Here is a 13,787-nt window from a genome sequence, read left to right as displayed (position 1 = left end):
GGCTACAGTGACGAAAAAGGATAGAGCCAGGGAAAAACCATTGGAGGCAAAACAGTCCAGGAATGATGGTACCTCATCTGCCAAGAGGCCCAGGAGCAGTGTGGGGCAGGTCCCTGGGTGTCATCTGAGCCGGCAGTTGGTAGGGCTGTGCTGTGCTTGGACAGGGCCACGACGAAGACTGGTCCTGTCCCTTCCCGGCTCGGTGACCTCAGCTATGTCACCTCCTCTCTCTGGGCCTGTCTCCTCATCCCTAAAATGAGGGCCTGGCCTACCTAGACAGAGAGAGTGCCAGGTCTCCTGCCCCAGGGTCTACCAGTTGGCTAACTCAAGCACAAATGGGCACAGGATGTCTTTGAAAGGCTGCCCAGTCTTAATTCTCAAATCACCCAGAAGGAGACTATAAGGAACTAAGAGCCAAGGCCAGGAGAAAGGTATAAATATTTGGTTTTTAAAATACCAAGACAACTCTTTCTCTTCATCTCCACCCATAACAAAAATACTTGGAATGACACTAGCACCATCTTCTTTTTTTTTTTTTCATAGGAATAGTCCGATTTCTTACTCATCACTAGGACTTTTTATTTTATTTTTATTTATTTTTATTTTTTTTATTTTTTTAAAGATTTATTTATTGATTGATTGCTATGTTGGGTCTTTGTTTCTGTGCTAGGGCTTTCTGTAGTTGCGGCAAGCGGGGGCCACTCTTCATCGCGGTGCGCAGGCCTCTCTCTATTGTGGCCTCTCTTTTTGCAGAGCACAGGCTCCAGACGCGCAGGCTCAGTAGTTGTGGCTCACGGGCTTAGTTGCTCCGCGGCATGTGGGATCTTCCCAGACCAGGACGCGAACCCGTGTCCCCTGCATTAGCAGGAAGATTCTCAACCACTGCGCCACCAGGGAAGCCCCCATCTTCTTTTAATGACTTGAAAAGCCTTGGCACTTTCTTTCTTTTTTTTCTTTTTTTTTTTTTTTAAATGCAAGATTTTGCGAGTGGTATGTGTAAAGATTTAGGCTGCAGAGAAGGAAGTGTGGAATCCAGGGGTGGGTAGGGGGGTGGAAGGTAGGTCGATGGATAGTTGGGAAGGTGATAGGTGGCTGAAAGATGAGTGGATGGGTGGGTGGGCAGGTGGGTGGCTGGGTGAGTAAGGAGAAAGGCAGGTGGATGGGCGAGTGTGGGGGGTGGAGAGATGGATTCACCAAGCACTGGGTATTAGAGCTCATCTTTCTCTTTCTTGTCCCCAAACCCCAGGGAGAGCAGGACGGCGATGAGGAAGAGGAGGGGCACATTGTGGACGCCGAAGCTGAGGAGGGAGACGCTGATGCCTCGGACGCCAAACGCAAAGAGAAACAAGAGGAGGAGGTGAGGGGACTCTGAGGTGACACTTTCGTCACAGATGAGGGCCCACCCCCTGGTGCATAAGGCCACACCTCTGTGTAGTGCTGGAACCATCAGGAGCCTTGAAGCAAGGCAGTCTGCCCAGCGCACCACTCGATTGACAAGGCGCTGTTCATGGGGTGGCGAGTGGGCAAGGGCTGGCTGTCCCTGCGTCTGAATCAGATTCGAGGACCCAGAGGCCTTGGGCAGGGAGAGGAAGTCAGGCCGCCTCCTGTCTTTGCCATGAAAATACCTCCTCCTCCCCGTTACTGGTCCTCCACTGCCACGATTGCTGCCAGGACAGAGGGCGGTGAGGCAGGGCTGAGCGGCTTCACGGGTGAGAGAGCTAGAGGCGGGGGGCGGGGTTCAGCTCAGAGGAGGGGGCCCTGGAAATGAGGGGCTGGCATCCCCAGGGGAAGAGGGGAGGATGGCGGCCGGGCCGACGGAGCAGGCGGGGCCGGGGTCAGCCAGCGGCTGAGGCCTCTGCAGGGGTGCCTGTTGTGCAGGCCAGGTCCAAACGGCTGGTGGGGCCCGAGTGACACGGCCTGCGCTCCGCCCCCCGCCAGGTCGATTACGAGAGTGAGGAGGAGGAGGAGGAGAAGGACAAGGACGACGACGAACTGCAGGAGGAAGGGACCGTCCTCGGGGAAGGCGTTCCCCAGGCCCCGGCGCAGGAGGAGGAGGGGGGCTCAGGCCCCGAGGAGGACTCGCTCCCTGCCGCCCCCCTGACGCAGCCGTGGAAGCCCGCCCGCAGCCGGGAGCCCCAGGGCGCCGAGGCGGTGGAGCGCCGGGTGCGGGCAGTGCGCGAGTGCCACCCGTTCATAGAGGACTACCAGTACGACACCCAGGGCGGCCTGTGGTGCCAGGTCAGTGCCGGGGCGGCCACCGGCTGCTCTCGTCTCAACCCCAGGTCCCTTAAAGAGGCTGGTGGCAGATGCGCACCTGCTGCCCCCAGTCATGGCCTCGCACATTCGACTTTCACACCCTCGAGGGCCAGTCCTCTCGCTGCGTGGGGATCTGAGCCACCAGACCCTACGGGTGCTTTCACGTTGTACTTCAGGCCTCGGTACAACATGTGTGTTAACATGTATCAGTTGTCATAGAGACCAGCAGAGACACTTCACTCCTCACACCATCTTTGTTCCTGGTCCCCAACTTCAGCATTGCAGTGTTCCCTGAGAGGCTCGGTGGCTTGGATGCCTGGACGTCTACACACAGACTGGCTTTTTAGTCCTTTCCTTTGATCCGATTCATTGGTTCCTAAATGGTAGTGTGGGTACGAAGCCTTGACCGGGATTACACACATGAAAGGACACGTGTTATGCTTTGTGGTAATTGAAAGGATATCAGGGGTGATGTGAGTGGATGTGATTTTCACTGTTCTCACCGACATCTGTGAAAACGTTGCTCTGCTGTTTTCACCTCAGCCTGTGTGACTGGAAATGGCTGCTGTGTGGCCATGAAGGCACCCAGTGTTCACAGGCCCGACCCACCACCCGCTCGCCCCAGCAGGGCCGCGGTGTTCCCTGGTGGGGCTCCGGAGGCGTCTCCCGGGGAGCCCGGGCGGTGGGTCTGGGGCAGCCCTCTCCCCTGCCCCAGCTCTCCCTCCTCTTGCAGGTGATGGTGAAACTCCCTCTCATCAAGGTCAACTTTGACATGAGCTCCCTGGTAGTGTCCCTGGCCCAAGGCGCCGTCGTCTACGCGACCAAGGGCATCACGAGGTGCCTCCTGAACGAAACCACCAACAGTAAGAACGAGAAGGAGCTCGTCTTAAACACAGAAGGCATCAACCTCCCGGAGCTGTTCAAGTACGCCGAGGTGTGTGGCCCCTCCGGGTCGTCTGCTGGCCCCTCCGGGTCCTCACACCGGCTCAGGCTCCCTCCTGGGCCGTTCACGCTCCTAGCCCAGGGTCCCCAAACCGAGTCTGCATCTCTTGGCCCACCTCTCAGGGATCCCCGATGCACGTGAGCCTGGTAAGGCTTGCAGTACGGAACCTGCTTAACTTTACGGAACCCAGAGTTTCCCAAATTACTTTGAGTACAGTTTCTTCTCCTTGAAATTAAAACCTTCCCGAAGTAGACTTGTAAGAAGTAGTTTTCTGAGTTGCTGGCCTGGGGGCTGCTCACTTCACCGGGTGAAGGAAGCCCTGGGTGCAGAGGGGGCCCCGCGCCGCCCCCCACGCCCAGCAGAGGCCTGTGCGCCCTGTCCTGCCTGCTCCACCAGCTCACCCACCCTCTCCTCTGGGCTCTCTCCTGCTTCCCCCCCGCTTCACTGAGCCTCCCAGAACCTTCCGAGGTGCTCTCGACCCGTGGGCGTGAGTTTTCGCCACAGAATTCTGAGTTGCCGGGACCAGCTCACTCTTCCCTAGTCCACGCGCACTAAGCTGGCGAGGTTCTACGGCCTCACACGCCCCACCCCCCCCACCCCCCCACCCCCCGCACAGCACTGCCCCACAAAGGCCCCTTCTGCCCCGGAGCCTCTCACAGGCTGCTTTTCCAGAGGACGGAGCAGGCAGGGCTCATGCCTCCCGAGAGCCAGCCACTGACAGGCCAAGCTCTGCGTCGTGCTCGTGGGATTTGTCCAAACGAGGCCAGGCAGGCCACCAGGATCTCTGCTGTTGCCTCTGGGGGTGACCTGCCACAGTGCAGAGCCACCGTGGGCCCCCCGGGGCAGCCGACCTGGAGCCCCAGGCCCCTGATGGGGCCCAGCTGACCCCCATGCAGCGGGCCCAGCCCTGCTCCCCGTGCCTGGGGGAGGCGTTTGGGTCTCTGCTGGGGAACTTGCCTCGCCTACCAGGGGAAGCCTCCATCCTAGGAAACAGGTCTCTCTGTTAAATAAACAAACACCTTTCTTCCTGTTGACTTTAAAGCGGGTACCAAGTCTTCCTCTGGCCCTGGTGATGATGAGACAGACCTTGGGGCCCGGCCAGCATGCTTGTTGGCAGCTCTGCGTACACTGTTTCCTTTCGCTAGTCCTGGGCCACCTCGCGACCACTTTGTCATCAGCTGCGCTTGAGCGCCAGCCAAGGAGGGAGGGCGGCCTGGGCGGGATGTGTCCGCAGGAAGGGGCAGAAGGCCAGGCCCTCCTAACCAACCCCTCCCGCCTCCCCCAGGTCCTGGATTTGCGCCGCCTCTATTCCAATGACATCCATGCCATGGCCAGCACGTACGGCATCGAGGCCGCGCTGCGGGTGATCGAGAAGGAGATCAAGGATGTGTTCGCCGTGTACGGTAAGAGGGGCTGCGGGCGGCGCTTGGGAGGTCCTGGGGTGTCAATCCAGCTCCGCAGGGAACTGAAATAGGGGCACGGTGAGCGTGGAGCCCGTAGGGGATCCTCAGAGCCGCCGTGGAGAGGGAGTCCCTTGTGGGTCAGTCTTGTCAGTCCCGTCCCCGAGGCCTCCTAGCGTGTTTCTCGTCTGCTGGCCTCTGAGGGAGAGTCTGCTTCCTTATCCTGCCTTCAGCATTTCAGTTCCCAAGTGCAAACAGTGCTTTAGGGTCTCGTGTCCTGCGAGGCTTCTTCCCGCGCTGCCGGATGGAAGTGGAGAGAGATGTAGTACTGGTGACCGGGGAGGGAGGGAGGGCTGCCGGCCGAGGTCGGGGGCTGGGGAGCTGAGTGAGCAGGTGGTGGAGCTGGAGGGGGCGCCCTTGTGTCAGGTGGTGCTGCTCCCACCGTCCCCTCGTCACTGCTTAACCCTCCCTTCGGTCGCCGCGCATGTGACAGGCATCGCCGTCGACCCCCGCCATCTCTCCCTGGTCGCCGACTACATGTGCTTCGAGGGGGTTTACAAGCCACTGAACCGCTTCGGGATCCGGTCGAACTCGTCCCCACTGCAGCAGATGACGTTTGAGAGCAGCTTCCAGTTTCTGAAGCAGGCCGCCATGACGGGTCAGTCGTGGGCCGGCGCCCGTGGCCTGCCCTCTCCTGAGTCTGCTCTGGGCGGACGGGCTCGCCCCTCAGGCCCCTCTCCACATGCCTCGCATGCAGGGGAGATCTTGGCATCTCACTGCGGGAAGCAGCTGGCAGGGGCGGGCAGCAGATGGGAGAGCTGCCTCTGCCTTTCGGAGGAGAGGGAGAGGGTCTTCCTCTCTTTGAAACGCAGGAGCAGCGCGGCCTCATTCCCATCAGACCCCAAGCCTCAGCATCACCCCTCGTGGCCTCGGAGGTGCCCACCCGCCCAGCCTCAGTGTTGAGGGCCGCCCCGCATCGCCTTCCACCACCCCCGACTTCTCCCTCAGCCACCTAATGAGCACGCTTGTGTCTCTCCCAGGATCCCGCGATGAGCTGAGGTCCCCGTCAGCCTGCCTCGTGGTCGGGAAGGTCGTCAAGGGCGGGACAGGCCTCTTCGAGCTCAAGCAGCCCCTGAGATAGCAGCCCCTGCGCACTGGCCACCTGGCCTGCCCGTCACAGGAGAGGACCGGGAGACCGGAGTCCCGGGCAGTTCGTGGTGACAGTGCAGAGCCCGGCAGTGACTTTGGGGGTTCCAAAAAGCAGCCGGCCTCTGGGCTGGACCGGCTTCACCTGGAAAGTGGCCACATTGCTCATCCTCGCCCCTCCCATCTCAGGATGCGCACGAGGTTCACCAATTCCCCCGAGCCCCTCCGAGGCGGCCGGACCGCCCCCTGTGCTGCAGGAGGCCTTGGAGGTGGAACCCCTGGCCCCTCCAGGGTAGGGGCGCGAGGTCTCAGTGCTGTGAGCAGCCAGTGACTGCAGGCAGGCTTCCTGCGGCCTCACGACGAGCAGGAGCCCTGCTGCTCCATGACCTGCTCCTCCTGGCTGCACCAGCCCCTGGGGACAGAGTTCCCAAAGAGTCCCCCGCTAAGGCTTTCTCTGGAACAAGCACAGGATGGTGGAGACCTCCACCCACCCAGCTTCTGTGCCTGGGGCAGAGCCATGGCCCTGTTGTCATGTGGCTGCGTGTCCTTCTGAACCAGATCAGCCCTGAGTCCGGGGCTGGTCTCTTCGGGGCCCCAGCAGCTCACCTCCAGACATAAAACCCTGGATCGCCAGCCGGGCTGTACCGCTTGAGCAGGTTGCCCGGCTGTCTTTCCCTAGCTCTGCTCTCAAGCCAGCACTGAGGCCTGCGTCCCTCTGCAGGCTCTGCCCCATCCGGGGTCATCTGGGCTCCCTTGACCTCTGGTACCCGCAGCAAGGGGCCCTGGCATGGACAGAAAAGTCAGAGGACTTGTACCGAGGCTTTGTAAAACCAGAGGCTGTTTCTATTTTTGTCTAATGTTATTCCAACTCAGGCTGAGTAATAAACATCACTGGAACTAGCTGTTGGGAGGAAAATAATCTACAAGAGTGCGGGCTTTTTGGTTTTGTTCTTTGCTCTTTGGTTTGTGGTTTCTACATCTGTGACTTGAGAGCCTGGGACTGGAATTACTCAGCGCAGTCACATCTCGGATTCCTCTTCCTGTTTTTTTGGCAGAGGACGTGGAGGGAGAGCTCAGCCCTGGCAGCCTCCCACTCTGACCCCAGCCTGGCCCTGTGGTGTCCCCCTTCCACAGCCAGCTTCTGGCCCTGAGGCCAGGAGAGCAGAAGCCAGTGGGAAGGAGCTAGCTATGTGTGTCTGGGCTGGGAAGGGAGGCCTCGCCTGGGGAGAGTCACCATGCAGCTCCCTCCGGGTACGTGACAACGGGACCCAGCCTGTGTGTCCTGTGCCCACACTGGAGAAAACCTGGCAGAAACAGGGTTCACCTGGGACTTCCCTGGCGGTCCAGTGGTTAGGACTCTGCGCTTCCACTGCAGGGGGCGCAGGTTCGCTCCTTGGTTGGGGAACTAAGATACAGCGTGCTGCACAGCGTGGCCAAAAAAAAAAAAAAAGAAGAAATAGGGTTCAACCAGGGCTTGGGGACAGAGGATTATGGACAGCTTCTGAGGGGCGCAGGAAGAAGGGTCAGGATGGAATCCGCACCACAGGTGAAGATGTGCACTCTGGGTGTTAAAGGACCAATTTATAACCTGATGATTTCCACTCATACCGGACTGTGGGAGAGGGTCTTCAGAGGAGTTCACAAGGTACCCATTGGACAAATAAGCATGTGGTTACCTGGCCCTAGGGCTTGGCGTAAGCACTTGAGTGTCACGGCTCAGCCCCACCTGGGAACTGAGGGTGCGGAGGTGAAGAAGCAAGCCCCAAACGTGGTCAGGGCCGACGTGCTTGCTGAAATCAGACCCCTGACCTGCGTTGGGAGGCGGGTGACGGCCCCCTGCCCTTCCTGCCCGACCATCCATGCGTGTCCTGGGCAGCTCCGTTCTATGTGTGTTTCTCTCCTGGGAGACCTACCCCTGGTTTGTAAGCAGGCGTTCCAGGCTTGCACATCTTGGTAGACCAGGACTCCCTTCTCCCCTATGGGATTTACACACTCACTTCAGTGCCACTCTTTGTTGAGAAGCCTCTGGGGGTGGCCTCCTTTGCCATTTAAGATGGCATGTCCTTTGGAATATTCTCAGTATTGTAAAGGCTCCTCTCTGAGGGCAAAGTTGATTTTTGGAGAGAGCCACAAGTAGGTCCAAGTCAAACCTGATGAAGAGAATAGATCAAGCTGCATGATTTTTTTCTTTTAATATTTACCAACTTCATTTCTTTATTTCTATTATTTTTTAAATTTTTTTATTATTTTGGCTGTGCCACGCGGCTTATGGGATCTTAGTGCACCCACACCCTCAGCGGTGAAAGCACAGAGTCCTAACCACTGGCCCGCCAGGGAATTCCCCTGAATGATCTTTTTTTTTTTTTAATCAAAGTGGAATGGATTGTGATTGGCGGGGTTCCCAAACTTCACAGAAGCTACGAGTTCTTGCAGAACCCCAAGGTGCTGGACCAGACACTGCTCCTGGATGTCCTCCCCACCCTGCCCCTTCGTGTATCAATTCCTACCTACTTGCTTGCTTCTAACAACAGTTAAATTTTTAAAAAATCTCCCCTCTCTAGATTCTCATCAAAAACACTACCAGCATTCCCACAGGTACCCCAGTGAGTCTTTGAGACATTTTCTACCTGAATCGAGAAGAAAACCGAGGAATGGATAAAGCCCCCTGTCCCATTCCTAGTCTGTCCTCGTCCCCCAAAATACAGGTGCCAAAATACATGTAGGTTCCCCTGGGCCTCCCTGGTCCTTTCAGGGCTGTTACAGGCCATTACTCTGATAAACCACTTCTGGTGAAAATGTGGGCTCCTTCATGTGTGCCCACCCCAGAACTAGGCTGTGGGTTTTTTGTTTTTTTTTTAACTTTGGTAAAAATAACATAAAATTTACCACCTTAACCATTTTTAAGTGTGCAGTGCAGTGACATTAAGTAGTTTCATTGTTGCATAATCATCACAGTTACCTTCATCGCAAAACTAAAACTGTACCCATTCAACGATAACTCCCCATTCCTCCCTCCCACCAGCCCTTGATAACCACCATCCTACTTTCTGTCTCTGAATTTGACTACTGCCTGATATAGGTGGAATGATACAGTATTTGTCCTTCTGTGATTGGCTTACTTAACATAATATCCACAATGTTCATCTATGTTGTAGCACGTGTCAGAATTTCCCTGTTTTTAAGGCTGAATAATACTCCATTGTATGTATGTACCATATTTTGTTTATCCATTTACCTGTCAGTGGACTTTGGGGTTGCTTCCACCTTTTGGCTCTTATGAATGATGCTGCTATGAACATAGGTGTACAAATATCTGTTAAAGTACCTGCTTTCAATTATTTTGGGTTTAGACCCAGAAGGAGAATTGTTGAATCACACAGCAGTTCTATTTTAATGTTTTGAAGAGCTGCCATACTATTTTCCACAGTGACTGAACCGTTTCACATTCCTACCGACACTGCGCAAGGGTTCTCCACACCCTTGCCAATACTTGTTATTTCCTGTTTTGTTTTATATGTTTTATATACATAATAAAATCCATGATGAAATACCATATATATATATATTGGCCATCCTGATGGGTGTGAGGTGGCATTTCATCGTGGATTTGATTTGGGTTGCGGGATCCAATCAGATGTTGGGGCCCTTAGGTGGTCTGCACCTACACAGAGTTAGGAACCACTTAAGAAGTGTCTCTTTGTTGCTTGCCAACCCTAAAATTTTGAGTTTATGATTGATTTGGGGGCTGTAGGAGTCCAGAGAATGTTCTCGAAATAGGAAAGACCAGTCCTCAAAAGCTGGCTAGGTGACAAGTCGTCCATCAACGACTTCTCTGCTCTGTGACTTCACCCACTCATGAGTGGGTGGCGCTGGACCGCAGCATGAGCGAACAAGTTGCCACTCGTGTTTGCGGCTATGCAGTTCAGGTGATGGATTTGCTGGACTCTGCAGGTATCCCAAACCTGGTGTGATCTTCTTTCTCCTGCCTCGCTTACATAGGGCTCTTAGTTCAGTCACAAGCGCCAAAATAGCTACAGTCTAAAATTTCAATATTTCTACACCGTCAAGCCCCCCTTTTGCCAAAGTCCACTTAGAACAGAGGTCCTCAACTCTGCGCATTGGAAACACCTGGAGAGCTTATAAAACCTGTGATTACAGGACCACTGTCCCAGAGATTCTGATTTAACGAGCCTGGGGCATGAGTCTAATGTGAGCAGGGTTGAGAATCACCGACATAGAATAAGCCCTAAGTTGTGCCGAGTCACAGCCACCATCCTATTGGTGTGTTGACTTCTCAACAGGTGAGTCATGGACGCCAGGTTTCTCCACAAAGATCTTAAGGTCTGACCCCTGTCTTCAGAAAGCAGGAGTGCGTGTGTGTGCTAAAGTTCTCATGGTGCCAAGAATACAGTGGGGTTCAAAGGACGCCTTGATCAGCTCTACCTGGGGGCTCAGCAAAGAAAGAGGTGGTGATGCTGCTTCCCAGCCCAGCACATCAGGGGCAACTGCTTTTTCAACTTACACGTTCCTACCAGCAGGGGACCTGCAGGGGCAGGAGGAGGGGACACAACCAGCAAGTGTTTCTAGAAGCAGCTCCAAGAGAAGTTTCCGTTTAAGAAGCTAAGCTTGAATTATTGAATGAGGATCATGCCTCAAGTTCTTTAAGCAGCTCTTGTCTCCTCCCAGGAGAGGCAATCAGGAGCCCTGTTCAGTTGAAAACTCCTCACAGCTCTGCTTTGTTCACAGATCCAGGGAAAGGCCAGAACCTAGTCCCACGGGGCAGAGCTGAGCACCTCAGCTCACCAGGGCTGGGCTTGGGTGTCACTGGAGCTGCTCAGCCCTTGAGCAATTGCCCCTCTCCCACCTCCTTCCCTCATCCTGCACCCACCCAATCTTGATGCCCACTGCACCAGACCCCCAAGGATACAGGAACTACCCAGGCTCTGCCTTCACAGAGCTCATGGTCTAGGGCCCCAAACAGACGAGCCAACAGGAAATTCAGCCCATTGTGACCCAGCCAAAGGTTGAGGAAGCCACCAGGCATCGTGTGAACATGCACCCGCCCACCTCCCCTGCCGCTCCGGGTAGGGCTGTTGCCCACCCAGCTGGCTGTAGCGGGGCTCTGGGGAGAGGGCAGTGTGGGAAGGACAGTGAGGAGGCACTTGGGTGCTCAGAGGCCAGAAGGGAGGGAAATGAGGAAGAATCAGGAGTCCAGTCATCACCACCCGCCTCCTGCACCTGCCCCCATCCAAGCTCCTCCACCTTCCCCCGCCCCGACCCTGGGGTTCAGCCTCTAGGCCTTTCTTTGCAAATGGTGGTCAGCCCTGCTCAGAGGTCAGGTGGCCCTGCTGGCTGATGCTTTTTGGACTGGCCGCCCAGCACTGTCATCTCAGGGAGCCAAGCCAGCCCTGGAGCTGTGGCCTCATATGTGACAGTTTCAGACACCACAGGCCTGGGCTCCCCTTCCCTGACCCGTGGTTCTTGCCTGGAAATGTGAATCTGAAGTCCCGGTACATTCAACCAGTCAAACCTCAAAAATGTAGTTGAGCAGCGTGGCTGCATTTCAGGCAAGAAACTGAGCTATGAAATGAGACTCCTCTTGGAATCTTGGGTCCTCAGCTGACAGTTACTTGGCCTCTGTGTGCCTCAGTTTCCTTATCTGTAAAATAGTGATTAAAATTAAATAAGTGTTCATTAAAGCATACGCAGCTGTAAATGTTTACCTATATACCAAGTGGTTTTCAAGCAGAGGTGGGGGACAGTTTTGCCCCCTGCACATTTGGCAGTGTCATCCTTGGTCATCACAACTGGAGAGCAGGGGGTGTGCTACTGTCATCTAGTGGGTAGAGGCCAGAGATGCTGCTACATACCCTACAATACAAGGACAGCCCCTGCAATCAAGAATTGTCCCCTCCTTTCCCCTGGCTGGCAGTGCGGAGGCCCCACGACGCCTGGAGTTACTGTAAAAGACGTGAACCAGCGGGAGTTCGTCAGAGTTCTGGCAGCCTTCCTCAGAAAGTCCGGGAAGCTTGAAAGGCCCTGAATGGGTGGACACTGTCAAGCTGGCCAAGCACAAAGAGCTCACGCCCTGTGGCTCTACACACGAGCTGCTCCCACAGCACTGCACCTGTACCTCCAGCGTGGCGCTGGGGCGGCTCCATGACCGAGATCTCTGGGGGGACGGCAGAGAAAGTGTCCTGCCCAGCCATTTCAGCACAGGCTCCAGGAGCGGGGCCCGCCGGGCCCTCTGAGCCCCAGAGGGGCTGAAGGTGGTGGGAAACGACCAAGATGGGGGCTGCAAACTGACATGTTCGGGACAGAGAGATCTGGACAGAATCGCTGGACAGGTGGCAGCTGCCAACAAGAAGCATTACAACAAATGATGCTGGGTTAATAAGCTGCCTTATTCATTAAGAAAAAAAAAAAAGAATTATCTGGCCCTAAATGTCAGTTGTGCTGGAGTTGAGAAAACCCTGCCACATACACATCTATGGGGGCCGGGGGGGGGGGGGGGGGGCGGGGGGAGGTGGGGAAGGGGGGAGGAACATTGTTTCTTTTACAAAATGGAATCATTGAAATTTTAGCCACTCTGAGAGGTAAACAATGCCTCTCATTGTTACTTTAATTTGCAATTCCCTCTTCATACTTCTGAGCCTCTTTTCAGACGTGTATTGGCTAGTCTGATATGCACTTAAACGAGAATTGTCTATCTGTATCCTTTGCCCATTTTCTATTGGTTGGTTTCTATTGACCTTTACTGTCAATTTTTAAGAACTCTTATTTCTTACAGATATAGATAACCTTGTGTCATCCGCATTAAATACTTCCACCCCTTCCCAAATTAAATGAGATAATACAGGCCAAAAATTCAGTGCAGAGCCCACACTGTGGTTAGGGAGGTTCGCTGCTGGCCACATAGGGCCCTGCTCACCCCTAGACTCTAGTCAGGGCAGCTGGGCATCTTCTGAGGTACGGAGATTGACTGACAGAGCAAGCTCCCCCTTGTGAGGGACCAACAGGAGGTCTGCACACAGCATCTCCATAGTGCTGCAGGGACCGTGGTAACAGCAGAAAAGTTCCCGAAGTCAGGAGCAGAGCATGGAGAGGAGCCCTGCGCTCCTGCACAGCTGTTCTTAGCTGGGTCCCAGGTGCGGACACCCACCCTCCCCTGCGGCTCACCCAGGGCAGCGAGGGATACGGTTACGCCCCTCCTTCCCCGGGAACGCGTGGGCACAGTCAACATGTGGAGGCACGAGGATCTGCAGCCCGACCGCAGGCTCCAGAGCCTGGGCTCCCGCTCTCCGCACTGCGCCCACCCCCTCTGCTCAGACCCCAAGGAAGGGGTTTTCGCATCAGAGGCCGCCTACGTGGAGCGTGGCTGGCAGACGGGAGGGTACCAAATGCGTCCCCCGGCCAGGGAGCACCCCTTCTGAGTGTGCCTTCCAGAGGTACAGACGGGACAGCCAAGTGCGGGGAGGGGGTCCCGTGCTTTGCCTGGCTGGGGAGCTGGCAGCTCATGAGATGAAACTGGAACAAATAAACAGCAAGCAGCCACCTTAAGGAACTAAGAACCCCAACCTATGGCCCCAATCAAAGTGGGGGTAAATTTTGAAGAGTTTGAGAACTATGTCATGTGTGTTACCAGAAAGAATCTCAGAACCTGGGGCCCAGCCCTTGGCTGCAGAGGAGAGAGGTACCAGTTACCCAGGATTCCCGTGATACTAGCTGGTATGATCCCCTCAGCCCTTCGGCACTCGTCCTATTGGCCCCATTTCTTGATTGAAGAAATAGGTCTGGAGAAGGTGAAAGCAATGCCCTGGGGTCAGATCAAATTCCAGGGAAGACGCCCAGGTTTGGCGTCCCTCTTGGAGCTGAGCCTCTGCAGTTCATCTCCTGGCGCTTTTGTTGGGTTCTGATGATGGACACAGGGGACCATATTAGGTTCCATTGATCGGATTGGTTTGTGATCTCCTTTGAAAATAGGAAAGGGGGCCCTGAGGAATGAGACCCTGGTCTGTTAGGGAGGAGAGGGAAGGTCCAGG

At 55.5% G+C, this 13,787-nt stretch overlaps 1 protein-coding gene and 1 pseudogene across 2 annotated transcripts in view; both read left to right on the top strand.

Annotated features, from left to right (window-relative positions):
• Nucleotides 1-6,730, top strand: part of POLR1A (RNA polymerase I subunit A) — a 77,020-nt gene extending 70,290 nt beyond the window's left edge. Inside the window, exons 29-34 of one of the 2 annotated variants that reach the window (XM_061210723.1) lie at nucleotides 1,247-1,357; nucleotides 1,939-2,238; nucleotides 2,990-3,190; nucleotides 4,485-4,602; nucleotides 5,093-5,257; nucleotides 5,640-6,728. In XM_061210723.1, coding sequence (XP_061066706.1) covers nucleotides 1,247-1,357; nucleotides 1,939-2,238; nucleotides 2,990-3,190; nucleotides 4,485-4,602; nucleotides 5,093-5,257; nucleotides 5,640-5,740 — 996 coding nt within the window. In that variant the 3' untranslated portion in view covers nucleotides 5,741-6,728. Of the gene's footprint in view, nucleotides 1-1,246; nucleotides 1,358-1,938; nucleotides 2,239-2,989; nucleotides 3,191-4,484; nucleotides 4,603-5,092; nucleotides 5,258-5,639 lie in introns of both variants that reach the window. The other variant, XM_061210724.1, reaches the window with a different exon arrangement.
• On the top strand, nucleotides 5,936-12,149 carry LOC133105015 (uncharacterized; annotated as a pseudogene).
• The last annotated feature ends 1,638 nt before the right edge of the window (nucleotides 12,150-13,787 follow it).

The sequence above is a fragment of the Eubalaena glacialis genome, chromosome 14 (genome assembly GCF_028564815.1).
Source record: "Eubalaena glacialis isolate mEubGla1 chromosome 14, mEubGla1.1.hap2.+ XY, whole genome shotgun sequence".
Lineage (NCBI taxonomy): Eukaryota > Metazoa > Chordata > Mammalia > Artiodactyla > Balaenidae > Eubalaena > Eubalaena glacialis.
This window is presented reverse-complemented; position numbering and strand designations above follow the sequence as displayed.